This window comes from Phalangium opilio, unplaced genomic scaffold, assembly GCF_054372755.1.
Source record: "Phalangium opilio isolate 3A_F unplaced genomic scaffold, DU_Popi_V2 ptg000232l_1, whole genome shotgun sequence".
NCBI lineage: Eukaryota > Metazoa > Arthropoda > Arachnida > Opiliones > Phalangiidae > Phalangium > Phalangium opilio.
Genome location: NW_028324223.1, coordinates 1,339,313 through 1,358,476, shown reverse-complemented (window position 1 = coordinate 1,358,476; position 19,164 = coordinate 1,339,313). Strand labels below are relative to the sequence as shown.

Here is a 19,164-nt window from a genome sequence, read left to right as displayed (position 1 = left end):
CGACAACTTGGCGGGTGCACTGCCGTGCACCCAGATTTGATCCATTTTATTTGGGGTACAACTTAATAAACCCCGTATTAACTAAGTATCACCGATGTGTATAGCTAAGGTGCCTCCACATCAATTAATTTGAAATGTGGAATGTAAAAGTAATACGTGACGTTAAAAACAGTATACCCAAACACCCCTGTCTATTGACCATTTCGACGGAAAAGGGGGGTAGGGAACCCTTAATGTCGTGTCATACATGGGGGTTGATCACCGTCTCTGTGCAAAGATCCCACAGCGCAGGTGCCGAAAAGCGAGATGGAAGGCAGAGTCTCACGCCTGTTATTTTCCCTGTTATTTCCATGGAAATTTTTCTACGTTTCAAATGGTTGCTCTGGTAGTTGGCTCGCTGAGGGAAATCCTAGGTGAAATCGGGTTTTCTGTGGTAAATTTGGGCCATAAGCTTATAAGATATGTTCCATAAGTGTGCCGCTGGTTACTGAGAGCTAGTCGTGGAGTGACGCAGGTGGAACGTCATAGATTATCGTGAAGCGACGCCTGGTGAGGCATTGCCAAAGGCTTACAGGGAGCCAGTTAAAAAATGAAATTCCTTATAGGAAAAATTGTATTTTGTGTTCTGTTTTATAAGACGAAAAATTTTATTTTATAAGATAATATAGGACTAAAATATCTCCTATACGTATACACGATTATAGAACTATTTTTCGCTTAAACTATGTAATAAATGTTTGAAAACTGTAACAAATTAAATTTTATTTTGAAATGATGAACTTATATCTCAAATGGAACCTATAGTATCACTTTTATGATTATCCGACAATCAGATGAGTTATTAAAAATATAAATAAATAGGAACTTTATAACTTTTAAGTCCCTATGAAATAAAGCCATATTGCGCGCTTTTAACTTATACACTGAATTTATCTAAAGTCGGTTCTGGGATTATTTAGTTAAAAGAATTAGTCTATTTTTAAAGTAAAACATGAACAAAAAAAAAAAGAAATTTATTTCGGCTAAAGATTCTTAGCTCCTCTCGCTACAAAGTTTCTTTCTTTCTTTACACAGTGGTTCCATACAAAAAAGAGGGGCTTAAGAGAGGCAAGCTAAGACTGTGAATTCCCGAGAAATTTTCCATTTCATTCTCTATTGAAGAGTCGTTGCCCAGATAAACCTAGGGGCGCTGAAAAAGGGAAAACATCTCGGGAATGGTTTTTTACTTCGACATGAAGTTATCAAATACACTTAAAAGGAAGTTATCAAAGGAAATTTTCAAAAACACACACTTAATTTCTATGGTGAAATTTAAATTAAATCTTAATTTACCACACCCTAAAAACAAAGCCTGGATTTTAGTAGGTTTTTATTTTATGGAAAATGCGGGTCAATAATAGAACTCTGAAAATGTTTTTGCTAAATTTTCTACTAAACAATATAATTATGTTGGATAATTGGACTCAGTCAGAAATATAGGGTTTTATAGGAGATCTTATGAAATTATAGGTTAATACATATAGGTTAGGTCCAAAAACATTTGTTTTATAAATACGGAGATGGACTGCAAAGCCGCGTATAGTCAATTGTCGCGTCGTCGTCGAACTAGTTTTCACTAAATTTTTAGCATTATGAATCATAGGAAGTGTCAGACTTGAAGAATATATCTTATACACTTATTGTGACGTCCCAATATTTAAATCAAAGGAATCCATTTCAAAGCAAAAATCGTTTATGAAATTGAGATATTCGAGGGGTCAGACAGTTGCTAAAACCTCGTAAATTTTGGTCGAAAAAAATCTTTAAATATGATCGATGGAGAATTAACAATGAAATCATAAAATCCCTCTATGTTGCTTTAAAATCCAAAATCTTTCTCAAATTTCAAAAACCCGTACATAAAAACCCCACACGTTCTAGCCCTCGGAGAAATAAATTACATACAATTTCGACTAATGATAGTAAAAATTATAGGCTACTAGCCATTTAATGAAAATAGTTTATAGCATTAGCTCTTTAAAATCTAAAAATTACCCGTGGGTTTCTCAGGAAACGTCCCATATAGCTAAGTTTCGCTTAGTGAGGGGTTTTCCATGATGTTACCATTTTAAAGAAACTTTCTTCCATTTCCAAAGGGGTAAATCAGAACTCAAGATTTGTCCTTTAAAGGGAGGGTGAAGAGGAAAATCGATTGATTTTTAATATATTATTCAGCTAATTGTAAGACCTAAAACATTCAGGAAATATCTCCCAGCGGTTTTAAAAATTAAAATAGATTCTGATTTCACTGATAAATTAAACGCAACGCCTCCAACAAGATCGTGAAACGCCTTGGGCTTTTGACGGTTCTGAGGGTTTCTTCGGGAACCGGGGGTTAGCTTATAGTAAATTCCCCCTTGAGAAGTCTGCATATACTAAAGTTTATTACTAAGGCTGGCTACTAATTTTAACCAGGTTTGGGAGAGCTAATGCGTATAAATTGAACCGACTGAAAATTCCAATTTATTGTCGCTAATTTAACTAAGTTTAATTTTGGTTGAAGGTAATTTCTTTAAAGTTGAAATTCTAAGAATATTGTTGAAGTGAGACGAAACGAGTGTTTACACTGCAAACCAGTTGTGAATGTAGCTATGAGTATATATAGGGTAAACAGCTGAAGCGTAGACAATTGGGCCTTTACAAACACATAAAGGTTATATATCTCCAAAATTTATACACTTCATTTCCTGTTCTTTTCCCCATTGACTGATTTCCATGTGTCCAAGATTTATCCTTATTGGTTGTAAAATGTCGTCTGCTTTACTATATATTCTCAATGCTTGGAATGCTGCTTTAATAATTCGTAAATTTTTACTCCAAAAATAAAAAGAGAAATAATTCCATATCTAGGTAAATAAGTTTGTAGTAGTAGACCTCTTGACTCGGAGAGGTAATATTTTGGTTTTTCCAACTTGTTTTATATTACTTCACATTTCCCCACTCGGTCTATAACCCACTCTACTTGTTATCAGTGTTCGTCTACGTACACAACACGTGACGGGTTTAGGAAAAAAATTAAATCACGTGACCCACGCCGAGGGGGCGTAGTCGTATAAGTGAATATTCAGTATCACAATTTGCCAAAAGTCAAAGGAACAACACAACAGTACAACACTGGACTGGTTCAAAGTCGTCTGTCTGCTGTCTGCTTGTTTTTGTTAGAAACCCCGAGAAGATCGGTAAAGTTTCAAACTCCGTTTATTTTTTGGAATTCTGGACGTTCTTCAACATTTGAAAGTTCTCCGAGAAAGGTAATTTTTATAATTTTCGGTATTTTCAACCTGAATCTTAGTTATTTACCTTGTAACATATAGCTTTAGGCGTAAGTGGTTCTATGACATGGCATTATTGGCATATAACTTGAAGCCTTGGTAAAATTTAGTGTATTAATATGTTATTCAGGGGGCTATGATTAAGTTAACCGTGTTTTTTCCCCGCTTATTTTGAGTTAACGCGCGCTTAAATACTGCGGAAGAAAACTCGCGTCGAATGTCTAATAGCGTTTTCCTTTGGGTCCTCGCGGAGCGCTCCCAAGGAGCAATAAAAATGGTAGTAGTAGTTTCCAGCTTCGTTAAAGACTGTTTTTGAAGAATAGGATCTCCTAGTTTTATTCCTCCATGGGAGCGCTCCGCGAGGACACAAAGGAAAACGCCATGAGTCTGAAGAAGTGGGAAAATTTAAAATAGAGTCTATCTTGAACCAAAATGAAAAGCTAATGAAATAGGAATGAAACGAGAGACGAAGAAGTTAATGAATGCGATAAAAGCTTAAACTTATAGCTGTCTAATGAAAGATGAAGATCAGAGCTTTAAATAGGGTTGATAGGGCAGCTTGTTGGACAATTAGGTCTCGGAAGATGGTCCCATTATTAGAAATAAAGCCTTTTTTTTGACAATGAATAATCATTTTAATAATTTTGCCAAATTGGGTTTAGTTTAATAAAGACGACACTAGGCCATTAAAGTCCCAAGGTTTTATTAGAAAGTACTTAACCATGTAGTCAGTACGCCAAAAGTACTAATTAATTTTAATTTTATTTTTTCAGACTACGATCTCGACTGCTAGTTACTCAACAAAACGTTGAAATAGAGTCAAGTACACGTATACAATGTTTGGTAAAGAATTATTGACTGCTGCTAATGAGGGGAAAATAGATGAGGTCGTCCGGTTGTTAAACCGCGGTGCCAATATCAACTATGCTGGTCCGTTTCGCCAAACCGCATTACACTTCGCTTGTAATGGAAGCCATTTTGATCTGGCACTGCTGCTTATTGAGAAAGGTGCCAATGTTAATCTGGCTGATGCGTTTGGGACAACACCCTTAATGATGGCTTGCGAAAGGAATCTACTCGATGTGGTCAAGTCTCTTTTGAATAAAGGTGCCGATATCGACGACGTTGATAAAGATGGAAACACGGCATTACAATTGGCTTGCTATCATGGAAGATCCGATGCGCCATTGCTGCTTATTGAAAAAGGTGCCAATGTTAATCTGGCTGATGCAGATGGGACAACACCCTTTTTAAAATGATTTTATCTTATATTTCTTTTAATTTAACGTATTTTAAAATGATTTTATCTTATATTTCTTTTAATTTAACGTATTTTAAAATGATTTTATCTTATATTTCTTTTAATTTAACGTATTTTAAAATGATTTTATCTTATATTTCTTTTAATTTAACGTATTTTAAAATGATTTTATCCTTTATTTCTTTTAATTTAATCTGGCTGATGAAGATGGACAAACACCCTTAATGAGAGCTTGCAAAAGTAATCTTGTCGATGTGGTCGAGTCTCTTTTTAAAATGATTTTATCCTACATTTCTTTTAATTTAACGTATTTTAAAATGATTTTATCCTACATTTCTTTTAATTTAACGTATTTTAAAATGATTTTATCCTATATTTCTTTTAATTTAATCTGGCTGATGTAGATGGGACAACACCCTTAATGAGAGGTTGCAAAAGTAATCTTGTCGATGTGGTCGAGTCTCTTTTTAAAATGATTTTATCCTACATTTCTTTTAATTTAACGTAATTTAAAATGATTTTATCCTACATTTCTTTTAATTTAACGTATTTTAAAATGATTAATCCTATTTTCGACTTTAAATTTACCATTTTGCTATTAGCTTTTGTTATTATATTTTTCTATTCCTCTGTTTGTTATCCTATATTTCTTTTAATTTAACCTATTTTAAGATGATTAATCCTATTTTCGACTTTAAATTTACCATTTTCTTTTTACAATAAAACTTTTGCAAATAATTATTTCAAAATAAATAAATAATAAAATGCTTATACTGTACACAATATTTCGTATGTCTGCGTTTTGGTAGGAAACTGCTGCGTTTTGGTAGGAAACTACTACTCTGTCTTCAAATAGCTCAGCCACCGTGTATTATCAACTTTTCTACATCTAAGAAATTCGACTACAAACAACCCTTGTGGTCATCCCATAGATTCGCCTGTAATTTGATTCTCGTGTGGTCAGGTAATTTGACCACTAAAGCAAACTTACCTCGCGTATACACTTCACACCTGAGCGAGCAAAACATATCAATATAATGGTGGCGGTCTAACATAACCGCGTCTAATGAACCGAATCGAGGCGCATCTCTTTACTTCATCCCAATCTATAACGAAATCGGAGCTAATCTTACGAAAAGTTAGGAACAACGCTAGATAGAGTAATAACTATGGGAAACTTTCGGTTATTATCGTAGCGGACGTAGCCCCTCTGAAGTTGACCGCCATGTTATAATTGAGATTACGTTAGGCTTAACTAGTTCTCGCTTAATTAATCACCGAAATCTAAATTTAAATCTTCGTTCAATCGAATAGTTTAAATATTGACATAGCACGTGTCTTAAGCGCGCGCTTTTGTTGAGACTCAATTTGGCGCGAAAACATTTTAAACAAAAAAAAACAAAATTCCCGCAATTTCTGCACGAGCTCGTGCGCGCGGTTCTTTTGGTGTCGAAATTTCTCTTGAATGTTTGTTCAATAATCTATAGAAGTAGGTACAAACTGTACAAGCCGCTTCCAGCTGTCGCGAGCTGCTAACATTGTTTTAAGACTCGAGCGCATTTTATCACGTGACCTTTTTTTAACGTCTAAATGCTACAGAATTTCCCGCCAATTTCGCATCGCAAAAACTTTGTTACGTAAATAAAAAGACGTCTATGTCTATTTCTATTTCTAGAATTTAAATTTCAAGCCAATTCGAAACTTAAAAAGGGTTATTTCTTATGTTATTTATTTTATATAAGGCAAATGTTAGAGCTTGTTAGTAGAAGAAGAAAAGAACCCAACTGCAGGGCCCCCAGAGGTCCTATAGTTCCTATAAAATCCTATATTTTTAAAACTGTCCTATAAAATCCTATAATTTTGGCTAAAATCGCTAAAAATCCTATAAAATCCTATAATTTTGAAATTTGGGCGAATTTTAAGCAGCTTATCGGTTGAACCAGGATTCGGGTCTAAAAAATATCATAAAATGGGAATGGCTTCCCTAATATTGTAGCTTAACTAGTTAAACATAGCTCGGTATATTATGGTTCTGATAAACTGAATGTTCAGTGTGCACCACAATGGTGAGTTTTGCGTGTGGGCAGCCAATAGGAAGTCTATTGGTTTTTATTTGTTAGATCAAAAAAAGGAGGGAGATAGTTTTTTGCAGTACTGCTTCTTCTTCTTCTTCTTCTTCTTCTTCAAAAAAAAAAACTAATATTTTACTGTCCTATATAAGCCTATAATTCTGGAAACCCTTTTTGTCGTAGCCCCAAGTTTTTAGTATGGTTGGATGGGGGGCAAATAGAATATTCCCTTCTGGTACTATAACACACTCAAAGGGCATCCCCGTATCTCTAGTAGAACCAGAGTTATGAGCCTCGAAAATTGGAGGGTATGTTTTTGAACATTTTGCTTAATTGTTCGGCCCATGTTTGCAGTACTGGTTCTTTAAAAAAATAAAAATTAATATTTTGGTGTCCTATATAATCCTATAATTCTGGAAAACTGTCCTATATAATCCTATATTTTCATGAAAAAAATCCTATAATTCCTATAAATATTTTCGGAATTCGGCTGGGGGCCCTGCAACTGTTTATAATATTAAAAATAAAATTTTTTCCACACGGCCTACCATCATTAAATTTGAATTTGATTTTATTCCAAAAGTTTATTTTTCAAAAGAACAACGTGGTTTCTTTAAATTTTAAATATGTTTATAATTCGCTAGACTACCGGTTTCATTAAGCCTTTGCCGGCTTAATCCTGGAAAGTTTCTCGAATCCCGAGTTGAAAATTATATTGAAAATTATCCACCAGACTTAAGATTTATATATAGACATTGTTTTCTCGAGTCTTAAAGGTGTCAATTAATGCGATTTAATATTGTTGTTTAATGAATCATTTCCGGGCCTTAGCAAAATGTTGAAAAGGTGACATTCGGGTGGTTCGAATTAATTTTGGTATTTAAAAAAATTTAGATATTTGGGTTTCTAACTTCAACACAATTTTATTTCATTTTATTTATTTTTTAATATTTTTATTTAGTTATAAAATTAACAGATCTTGATTAATTAAACTAAATATATTCTGCTTGCGGAATATACTGTTTTTATTTCGGGTGTTTTGGAGAGAAGCTCATTTGTTATTTAAATCCTGGGGGTAAATCCTTAATTTTAAATACGTGTACTTGGTATAACACACTCTAGGAGATGAATCTGAAATTTTAATAATTTACCCGATCAATTTTTAAGGGTATCCGCTTTTAATTTAATATTCTATTTCAACTGTTGGTAGGGGTTCTTAGAGCTTGGAAATTTCATTATGTATAATTGAAAAAACGTCAAATTGCAATTATTTATAATTTCAATAAGACATAATTGCAATTACTTCTAATTTCAATAAGACCTAATTGCAATTACTTATAATTTCAATAACACCAAACACCTAATTGCAATTACTTTTAATTTCAGTAAAGCCTAATTGCAATTACTTATAATTTCAATAACACCAAACACCTAATTGCAATTACTTTTAATTTCAGTAAAGCCTAATTGCAATTACTTATAATTTCAATAGCACCAAACACCTAATTGCAATTACTTTTAATTTCAGTAAAACCTAATTGCAATTACTTATAATTCCAATAACACCTAATTGCAATTACTCATAATTCCAATAACATCTAATTGCAATTACTCATAATTTCAATAACACCTAATTGCAGTTACTTATAATTTCAATAACATCAAATACCAGTAATCCATAAGTACGATAACGTATAAGCCTTCGAGTTCTTTAAGTATAATTATTTTTCCAATTTTGAATATCTTGGTTTGGGAATGGGTTAGGTGCTTGCCGACTTTTAAAGAAAATTATAAAAGGTTCTCACAATAGACTTGAATGACATTTCTCGGTGGCAAAAGAAGTTCTAAACCTCTGCTTTGCAATGAAAAGATTCTCGTATAAAAACCCTATGACCTTATAAAACTTTCCAATAATATAACTTCAATAAGTTGAGCTGATCGATAGCTTTAAAATTCTTTAAACCGCATTCGAAATTGGAATAGTTTAGTGACTATACACTCTGGAATTGAAGTTCTTTAAAATAAATTCCCGCAGTTCGATGGTACCCGGTTAGAGCTTTAATATGGTAAAAACTCTGTTCGACTCGCCGTCGAGATAACCGGGAAGCCCGGAAGGCGAATTTGCGGTATCGTTCGGTAGGCGTCATAAAATATTCAACGTTTTAAAGCTCAAGTTTCGAAATTTTTTGAGACATTTACCAAGTCTTCAACTAAATATTATAACATTTTCTTTAAATTTCAACATAAATATAGCTCTGAGAATAAAATTAGACACGAAAACTACACTAAGCCTTGGTTAGATATCATCGGCTGAGGCCGAGCGGCGCATCTCGAGCCGCCGGCGGCCGGGCTTGCCGTAACGGCGAGAACAGAAAAATACCTCGTTAAAAAACAGATGCACGACGGTTTTTAAATTTGACGCATGCGCGCGGACACCGCGTTGAGTTCCCGAGTCAGCGCCAGAGAGAGACGATTTTAGCCACGAATCTAACGAACGCGCCTATTCACTTTAATACTCCCTGGTTAAATCTTCATTAGCTATAGAACTTAGCAAGAACTTTACCTTTTCAAAAACAGAAAATGAACTTCAACCTGAATATTTCACGTGGAATAATAAAAAATGTAAATTAACTCTAGAAATATCAGATAATGTAAAGAAATATAGCAAAGCTTACCTGTAAAAAATAAAATGAATTAATGCATTACAAATTAAAAATACTTTTACTTTGCAATATCAGATTTTTTTAATTTATACACTTCTAGTAATTTTATTTACATTGAATTGATATAGTATAGAAATATGGCAATAAAACTGCTTAAATCTTAATTTTCTTATCTAAAACATTCCCAGGAATTAAAAACCCTCCCAAATATTGCCAATCTTATCATCCTTAAAAACTTAAAACTGCCATGATTAAAATTTTATTAAAAGTTTTTTTCGGTTGATTAAAATTAAAAGCCAACCGTCATAATTCCTTTTTGCAGAAAATCTGGTTTGTGCCCTTTTCCATCCAAGAAAGACCGGGTCTAACCCCATGACTTGAATTATAATCATTTTTGTTACTGGTCAAATCTCAGGGCCTGAGATAAAGCCTCAGCTCCAGTGGCTCCTAAGTCCTCAATTTCTTTCACCTTTCCAATGATTTTTTTCTGTAATTAAGTAATGCGTCAGCGTCAACATTTTCGAGATTTAGTGATGTAACTGTTTTAAAGGATGGCCTACCAGTTCAATTAACTGTCCTTCAGCATTAAGTCTTTTATCGCGTTCATCTCTGTATTTCTTCCTGTAAACATTAAGATTAGCGTAAATACAAACAGGGGAATGAACGAAAGATGGCTAAGAAGACGCACATTAAGTTGTCAAACTTGGTCTTAAGTTCTTGTAAAGACGTCTCCGTCAAAAGCCATTGTTTTCTGGCTAACTGGGCCTATTTGACGAATTTAATGAACTCTTCTATAGTATTTTCCTGCGATGCTTCGTTTAATACGGCATGGTAGCGACAAATATCGTCAAATTGGGCAATGAGGGACATCTTCCCACCGCTTGACACCATGGCAATTCCATCAGAAGCTTCATTTCTAATTGGCTTTATAGGTAGTAGAGAAAACACTGAAGAAAGAGGCGCCTAAAACGGGAGGCGGGGTATTTGAAGGCGGAATCTCGACCTCCGTCGCGTTAAGGCTCTTTCAGACGATCCAACTTTTTGACTCAGCTCGGTGGGTCAAAAAGTTGTATCAACTTGCCCAACTTTTGAAGGGAAAAGTGAAATAAATCCTTCCTATTCACACGACTAAACTTTTACCGCCAAATGGAACTTTTTAAGCGCCACCTACCTACGAAATAGCCCGCGAAAAAGGCTTTTTTTGTAATTAATTTTGATTGGCTGGAGAAATGAAATTAAAAACTTGAGTCAGGAAAAATTACGCAATCTAACCAAAAGATTCGATAAAACATAAATAGCCCCTAAAACAATTACGTTAATTTAAAGGCTCTTTCAGACGGTCCAACTTTTTGACTCAGCTCGATGGGTCAAAAAGTTGTATCAACTTGACCAACTTTTGAAGGGAAAAGTGAAGTAAATCCTTCCTTTTCACACACCTAAACTTTTACCGCCAAATGTAACTTTTTAAGCGCCACCTACCTTGGCACTAACGAAATAAGCCGTAAAAAATGCTTTTTTTCAAATTAATTTTGATTGGCTGGAGAAACGAACCTAAAACGTTGAGTCAGAAAAAATTAGATCACTGATCCAATTTGTCCTAGTCAACTTTTTTGGTGACTCAACTCATCCAGCGTCTATTCACACGATCCAACTAGTTGATTCAACTCGAGTTGATCCATCAAGCTGAGTCAAAAAGTTGGATCGTCTGAAAGAGCCTTAAGAGTACCTTTCTCTTTCATAAATTTTTTATAATTGGCCCCTAAAATATCAACGACAATTTATTGAAGACCCCCTTCGCAACTGTAATAAAAGCGTCATCTAGTACATATATTGGGTGAAAATATTTCCTCTATGAAACCGGATATTTCCGCACAGAAAAATGGACACGCACGGGCCTAGATATCTCGGAGGCTCCGGTTAGTGAATTTTTCTAGGGGCCCGACCCATAACCTTTCCCGGGGCCCGCAAAGTCTCTCGACGGCCCTGTTGGCAAACTAAGAATATTGTTGAAGTGAGACGAAACGAGTGTTTACACTGCAAACCAGTTGTGAATGTAGCTATGAGTATATAGGGTAAACAGCTGAAGCGTAGACAATTGGGCCTTTACAAACACATAAAGGTTATATATCTCCAAAATTTATACACTTCATTTCCTGTTCTTTTCCCCATTGACTGATTTCCATGTGTCCAAGATTTATCCTTATTGGTTGTAAAATGTCGTCTGCTTTACTATATATTCTCAATGCTTGGAATGCTGCTTTAATAATTCGTAAATTTTTACTCCAAAAATAAAAAGAGAAATAATTCCATATCTAGGTAAATAAGTTTGTAGTAGTAGACCTCTTGACTCGGAGAGGTAATATTTTGGTTTTTCCAACTAAGGTTTGATTGCCTAGATGACCAACTTCCGTGGCGCTTCCTGGTATAAACTAAACAGTTTCCGGTAGAGTTTTATACGCTTAACAACATACTTAAATTTAATCAAAATCGTGCTCGCCAATATTAAGATATTCAACATTTAAGTTGAATCTTACTGAAAGTCATTTTGCAATTTGCTAAGGTTTGATTGTCTAGATTGTAACGACAAAATTTATTATTTCACCCTCCCTTGAATAAATCTTATTATTCCATCTTCCCTTTAAGAAAACCCCTCGAAGGCAAGGTAAAGCGCTGGTCGCACACCTGCATTCGATGGGTATATTCAAATTTTCCCAGTGGAACGTCAATGGCCATGACGTCCACCCCACCTGTACAATTCTCTCGCGTAACGAATCTGTTCGAGTTAGTGAGAGCCCATAGGAGCCTACCCCCTTTTATATTCCCTTTTATTATCCAGAAAACGGAGTTTGTCAACCCTATTTGCCAATGCTATTTTTGTTAACCTCAAGTGCTATATTTAGTTTGTAAACATGTTATTTTTAAAAAGTGTATTGTTACCGACTCTCATAAAGAGAAGGTGTGTGGCCCATGACCCCAAAGGTCATGGGGAAAACGCGAAAATAATTCCTGACCACCAGGGCTACGAAAAATGCGGACGTAATCCAAAGACTTCAAATTGTCGACATATGATTGGGTCACGTGGGTCTAAAAGACCCTAGAAAGTCGAACGGTGATTGGTGCGCCTGAAGACACCAATATCTTATAAAAGCTGAACTGGGACAATAGAGAAGAAGAATCGTAACGCTTGGTGAACGAGAAGGACGGTCCCGAAACTATGCCACGTATTTTAATACTTAGGCCCTAACGCGGAAAAAGACTTAGCGCGAAAACCTTTAAGTTCGGTTTATGAAAGACTTAGCGCGAAAACTTTTAAGTTCGGTTGATGGAACCTGGAAGCAGTACCAAAGTTATCTTGGTGGGGCTCGTGCCCTAGGACATTATCGCCCGCTCCGTGCTGCCGTTACCGCTGACTAAACCGAGGACGTATTTAACCGCTCCATGCTGTCGTTCCTGTATACCCGTCGAGGACGCACTACGTAACCGCTCCATGCCGTCCATTGCCGTACGCCGTTACCGGGGACCCAGGGCCCGTACCAGCCCACGCTACTCCGTTGTGAAATCAACCATGCGATAATAATTGCTGTCGTTCCTGTATACCCGTCGAGGACGCACTACGTAACCGCTCCATGCCGTCCATTGCCGTACGCCGTTACCGGGGACCCAGGGCCCGTACCAGCCCACGCTACTCCGTTGTGAAATCAACCATGCGATAAGTACCCCAAACATTTAATTCGCCTCCCGAGGCTTCTTATCATAACTCCATTGGAGGTTATGACTATTTATTAGAACTCTTGAACAATGAGATTAAAACCCTTGTGTGGTCAAAATTATATTAGGGATAATGTAAAACCCTTATGTGGTTAACATTATTTTAGGTTTAACTGTAAAACCCTTATGTGGTTATTTCTAATGTTAGTTAAATGTTAAAACCGTTATGTTAGGATCGTTAATTTAAGTTGATTATTTAAAGTTATAATTTTGCATGAAGTGTGCATGTTATTTTGCATGTTATAATTAAGTGTGCATGTTTATACTTTTAGTATTAAGTCTTATTGTCTTATTCTTATTTTTAAGTAATTATTATTGTTATTAAATGATTTGTTGGCAAACTCCAAATCTGTTTCCCCTATCTTAATTTTTACCAAAACCCCTAGACAACCAATTGACCGTAAGTTAATTTACTCACTAACCCCAATAGTGAAAGTTACGTGAGCTTACCCGGGCTTAGGATTTTATGTTTATAGCGAAAGTAAGTTCCCCATCATGAAATTTAAGTTTATAATAATAATTTCGTTATAAATTGGGGGTCCGTCCGGGATTTTCCTAATTAAATTTTTAATGACCATTTTAAAATTCGTATTTATGACTTAAATCGTCTCAAAAACTCCCTGGTAGTCTTTGGCACTTTTGTTGCTACTATTATTAATCTTAGTCACCTTTTGTGTGCTTGATTACCCTTTTGTGGATAGACTTGACTATTCCAGGAAGTTACATTTTTTTTTAAAGTTAGGCAGCAAGGGTTATTCGTTAGATTTAATTTATGTCTAATATTTATAGTCGATTTGACGAACAAGATATAGAACATTGTAGAACGTCTCGTAACGCTCGTTATCAGAATCGCCAAATAGCGAAAACAATGCCTCTAGTACGCAGTAACCCCCCTTCTCGAAGTAGCTCGCCAACCCCAACGGGAGTAACTAATCAACAGGCTCCCCTTTTACCCCCTTCTCAGGGAAATTTAAACATGATTGTAGGAGTACCTAATCAACAGGCTCCCCTTTTACCCCCTTCTCAGGGAAATTTAAACATGAATGTAGGAGTACCTAATCAGCAGGCTCCCCTTTTACCCCCTTCTCAGGGAAATTCAAATATGAATAGCCAAACTGCTAATCCTAGTGCGAATAGCAGTGCAGCCGCCCTTCAGGCTTTAATTCAAAATAATAGTAGTACGACTGTGCCAGGTGCTACGGTCACTGTCCCTGCGGATGTTTTGACCGCGTTACTTAATCAAATTAATCAAATGGCTGCTCAACAGTTACAATATCAAACGTCTTTGAATGCATTGCAAGCGACTATCGCGCAAAATAATGCTCCTCCCCCGCAGTCACCCTCCTTGTTAGCTAATTTAGTACCAACGCAAGTGACCCCACCTAGTGCTTCCGGGGCTACGCAGCAAAACCCACTGGTAGGCATGAATTCTAGTCTACTGCATACCCATCAATCTGGTTTGGCGCCTCAAATTCCTCAGGCATGGACTCATTCTGGCACGATAACCAATAATTCTGGTTACAATCAAAGTCAAAACAATGCTAGCGGTAATTCTAGCACCATAACTAATGCCTCCCACAATGCAGGTGGAATTTTAGGTGGTCAAAACCAAGCCCAAGCTATTTTCAATAATCAGGCTCCAGTAGCTAGAGCTCAGTTTGTTTATTCAAATCCCTTCCCCGCACCCTCTTACACGGGAAAACCCACGGACCCTGGTCCGAAAGAGTTTTTGCGCCGAGCTAAACAAATGCGCGCCACCCACGGTTTAGAGGAAGATATTTTTCTTAGGGATTGGGTACCCTCGCTTTTGCACGGTCCCGCTTCAGATTGGTACGCGGATCAATCCCCCTTTAACTGTTTTACCGATTTTGAGGTAGCTTTGAGGGATAGATTTGAAAGGGAAGCAAATGATGACTTCCTGCAGGATAAAATTAACGAAAGAACTCAGCGTTACCACGAAACGGTTGGTGAATACGCCGATAACTTACAGAAGTGGTTTAGCCAGCTAAATATTCCCTGGTCAGATAGAAAACAGGCCGACGCCATTAAGAGAAACCTTAGGAGTGATATTAAAAAGTATTTAATGACTAAGAGGTACACTAGCGTTAGGGAATTGTTGGACGATGCGTATGGAGTTGAACAGATAGTTCTTAAAGAACGTCGGGAAGAAAGCACTAACAAACCCGCGCCTTCCAAGGCTGCAAACGTTGCTACCAATGGGAATTGTGTTAATTCCAATAAACAATTTCAAAACAAGAACCGATTTCAACCTCCAAACCCACCGTCTAATGACACGTCTCAAGGTTCCAAAGGAACTGGATCCTATTTCAATCCGAACGTAACCTGCCTTAATTGCAATAAAGTAGGCCATATTCGCCCCTATTGTCAAGACAAAAAGAAAGGCAAAAATTCGGGAAACGGGATAGGGGGCGCCCCCAATCAATCGCAGGGTCCGCCCCATCAGTCGCAGCAATAGAAAAACCAGCTAACACGGGATCTCTAATTTTTGGGAATTTTAGAAATACAGAAACTGGAACCCAAAATTTCCTTAGGGTCAATCCCATGTTTAGCTTTACTGGTTCCAGTAACACCATTATAAATAGTGATTTTTAGCGACCCGTCTATAGGAGATACTTTTGATATCGCTGAACCTGACGAGGATCCAACTCCCCATGGTCGCGTTTTGCGTCCACGTGACCCAACTACTGGAAGGGTCAAGCCAATCCTTGTGTGATTGTGAAATTTTTTTTTGGGTTCTACTTTTGGGAGTTCCCTTAGTTGTTTTTTTTTTGTTAGAATTTGTTTTTCTTTCAAAATTTTGGTGCACCAGATGCTTTTGAGACGGTTTCATAATTTTAAAAACCCCTCGTCCCATGAGTACCGTTAACATACTTCATGGCTGTAAATAGTTAAACCATTACGCGTATGTAAATAATGTAGATAATACCCTCGTACCTCAATTTTTGATATTCCCTTTGTTTTAGTTTAAAATTTTTTTTTGTTTTTGTTTTTTTTGTTTAGCTTATTTATTTTTATTACCCTTAGTTTTCGTAGGTCTCCGCGGACGTCGACATTAGTCCCGGGGGAATTGTAACGACAAAATTTATTATTTCACCCTCCCTTGAATAAATCTTATTATTCCATCTTCCCTTTAAGAAAACCCCTCGAAGGCAAGGTAAAGCGCTGGTCGCACACCTGCATTCGATGGGTATATTCAAATTTTCCCAGTGGAACGTCAATGGCCATGACGTCCACCCCACCTGTACAATTCTCTCGCGTAACGAATCTGTTCGAGTTAGTGAGAGCCCATAGGAGCCTACCCCCTTTTATATTCCCTTTTATTATCCAGAAAACGGAGTTTGTCAACCCTATTTGCCAATGCTATTTTTGTTAACCTCAAGTGCTATATTTAGTTTGTAAACATGTTATTTTTAAAAAGTGTATTGTTACCGACTCTCATAAAGAGAAGGTGTGTGGCCCATGACCCCAAAGGTCATGGGGAAAACGCGAAAATAATTCCTGACCACCAGGGCTACGAAAAATGCGGACGTAATCCAAAGACTTCAAATTGTCGACATATGATTGGGTCACGTGGGTCTAAAAGACCCTAGAAAGTCGAACGGTGATTGGTGCGCCTGAAGACACCAATATCTTATAAAAGCTGAACTGGGACAATAGAGAAGAAGAATCGTAACGCTTGGTGAACGAGAAGGACGGTCCCGAAACTATGCCACGTATTTTAATACTTAGGCCCTAACGCGGAAAAAGACTTAGCGCGAAAACCTTTAAGTTCGGTTTATGAAAGACTTAGCGCGAAAACTTTTAAGTTCGGTTGATGGAACCTGGAAGCAGTACCAAAGTTATCTTGGTGGGGCTCGTGCCCTAGGACATTATCGCCCGCTCCGTGCTGCCGTTACCGCTGACTAAACCGAGGACGTATTTAACCGCTCCATGCTGTCGTTCCTGTATACCCGTCGAGGACGCACTACGTAACCGCTCCATGCCGTCCATTGCCGTACGCCGTTACCGGGGACCCAGGGCCCGTACCAGCCCACGCTACTCCGTTGTGAAATCAACCATGCGATAATAATTGCTGTCGTTCCTGTATACCCGTCGAGGACGCACTACGTAACCGCTCCATGCCGTCCATTGCCGTACGCCGTTACCGGGGACCCAGGGCCCGTACCAGCCCACGCTACTCCGTTGTGAAATCAACCATGCGATAAGTACCCCAAACATTTAATTCGCCTCCCGAGGCTTCTTATCATAACTCCATTGGAGGTTATGACTATTTATTAGAACTCTTGAACAATGAGATTAAAACCCTTGTGTGGTCAAAATTATATTAGGGATAATGTAAAACCCTTATGTGGTTAACATTATTTTAGGTTTAACTGTAAAACCCTTATGTGGTTATTTCTAATGTTAGTTAAATGTTAAAACCGTTATGTTAGGATCGTTAATTTAAGTTGATTATTTAAAGTTATAATTTTGCATGAAGTGTGCATGTTATTTTGCATGTTATAATTAAGTGTGCATGTTTATACTTTTAGTATTAAGTCTTATTGTCTTATTCTTATTTTTAAGTAATTATTATTGTTATTAAATGATTTGTTGGCAAACTCCAAATCTGTTTCCCCTATCTTAATTTTTACCAAAACCCCTAGACAACCAATTGACCGTAAGTTAATTTACTCACTAACCCCAATAGTGAAAGTTACGTGAGCTTACCCGGGCTTAGGATTTTATGTTTATAGCGAAAGTAAGTTCCCCATCATGAAATTTAAGTTTATAATAATAATTTCGTTATAAGATGACCAACTTCCGGGGCGCTTCCTGGTATAAACTAAACAGTTTCCGGTAGAGTTTTATACGCTTAACAACATACTAAAATTTAATCAAGATTGTGCGCCAATTTTAAGATATTCAACATTTAAGTTGAATGTTTCGAAATAATTATAATTGATTTTGCAATTTTCTAAGGTTTGATTGCCTAGATGACCCACTTCCGGGGCGCTTCCTGGTATAAACTAAACAGTTTCCGGTAGAGTTTTATACGCTTAACAACATACTTAAATTTAATCAAAATCGTGCTCGCCAATTTTAAGATATTCAACATTTAAGTTGAATCTTACTGAAAGTCATTTTGCAATTTGCTAAGGTTTGATAAGCCTCCAAAGTTTAGTGTAACGCTATTCCTATGGAGGGGGGTATGTTCACGAACATTTTGCTTAATTACTCGGCCCCTGTTTGACACAGCAAATTTCCCTGATTTCCCTGAATTTAACTAAAAATTCTAAATTTCCCTGAGTTTTCCCCTGAGGTTTCTGTCAACTATTTATTTCCCTGATTTTTTCCAGGTTTGTATGAACCCTATTAAATAATAATAAAACAAGTTGGGAAAACCAAAATGTTACCTCTCCGTGTCAAGAAGATTATATAAACTTAAGTATCCAATGAAAACGTTATTATGTTTCTGAGTTGGGGTTTCCCATTTTTGTTGTTGTTTTGAAAAATATATCGCAATGCACGGGCCTTGATAGATATAGGAGGCAATGAATGAAATATATCACAATACACGGGCCTTGATAGATATAGGAGGCAATGAATGAAATATATCACAATGCACGGGCCTTGATAGATATAGGAGGCAATGAATGAAATATATCACAATGCACGGGCCTTGATAGATATAGGAGGCAATGAATGAAATATATCACAATGCACGGGCCTTGATAGATATAGGAGGCAATGAAGGAAATATATCGCATGCACGGGCCTTGGTAGATATAGGAGGCAATGATAATCTCTCTCTTTGCACAAGAGGTTTATCTTTAATATTTAAATAAATATAATTATTTTTAATTATTTTAATCTTCAATAATTAACATTAATAATAGTTAAATCGTTTAAAATAAAGTTATACCTACCTATTATCTTCTCAAACTTTGCTAATATTGACGTTTAAAGTGAAGGGTACCCCTCTTGCCCGCTTTTTTCAAATTTGGGGTATATATCCGATTCGTTTCCATTATAATAGTAAGGAAAAAGCGCAATTGCGAAAACCTTTGGTGGCGATCCCACCTTAGGGA

At 36.6% G+C, this 19,164-nt stretch overlaps 1 protein-coding gene and 1 long non-coding RNA gene across 3 annotated transcripts; one reads left to right on the top strand and one right to left on the bottom strand.

Annotated features, from left to right (window-relative positions):
- The first annotated feature begins 2,999 nt into the window (after positions 1–2,999).
- Positions 3,000–4,582, top strand: LOC149612734 (uncharacterized). Of its 2 annotated transcripts, none has more exons than XM_089858261.1 (2): positions 3,000–3,290; positions 4,085–4,582. In XM_089858261.1, exon 2 carries the CDS (start codon positions 4,148–4,150, stop codon positions 4,568–4,570), a length of 423 nt encoding a protein of 140 aa, XP_089714387.1. In that variant the 5' UTR covers positions 3,000–3,290; positions 4,085–4,147; the 3' UTR covers positions 4,571–4,582. The 2 variants fall into 2 exon arrangements, with proteins under 2 accessions (XP_089714387.1, XP_089714388.1); XM_089858262.1 differs by lacking the exon at positions 3,000–3,290 and adding an exon at positions 3,982–4,010.
- A 2,612-nt stretch (positions 4,583–7,194) lies between these two features.
- LOC149612733 (uncharacterized) lies at positions 7,195–11,677 on the bottom strand. Its single transcript, XR_016376355.1, has 3 exons — positions 9,993–11,677; positions 9,865–9,925; positions 7,195–9,791 (listed from the first exon to the last, which is right to left on the bottom strand). It is a non-coding gene; the product is annotated as an uncharacterized LOC149612733 (long non-coding RNA).
- Between the last annotated feature and the right edge of the window lie 7,487 nt (positions 11,678–19,164).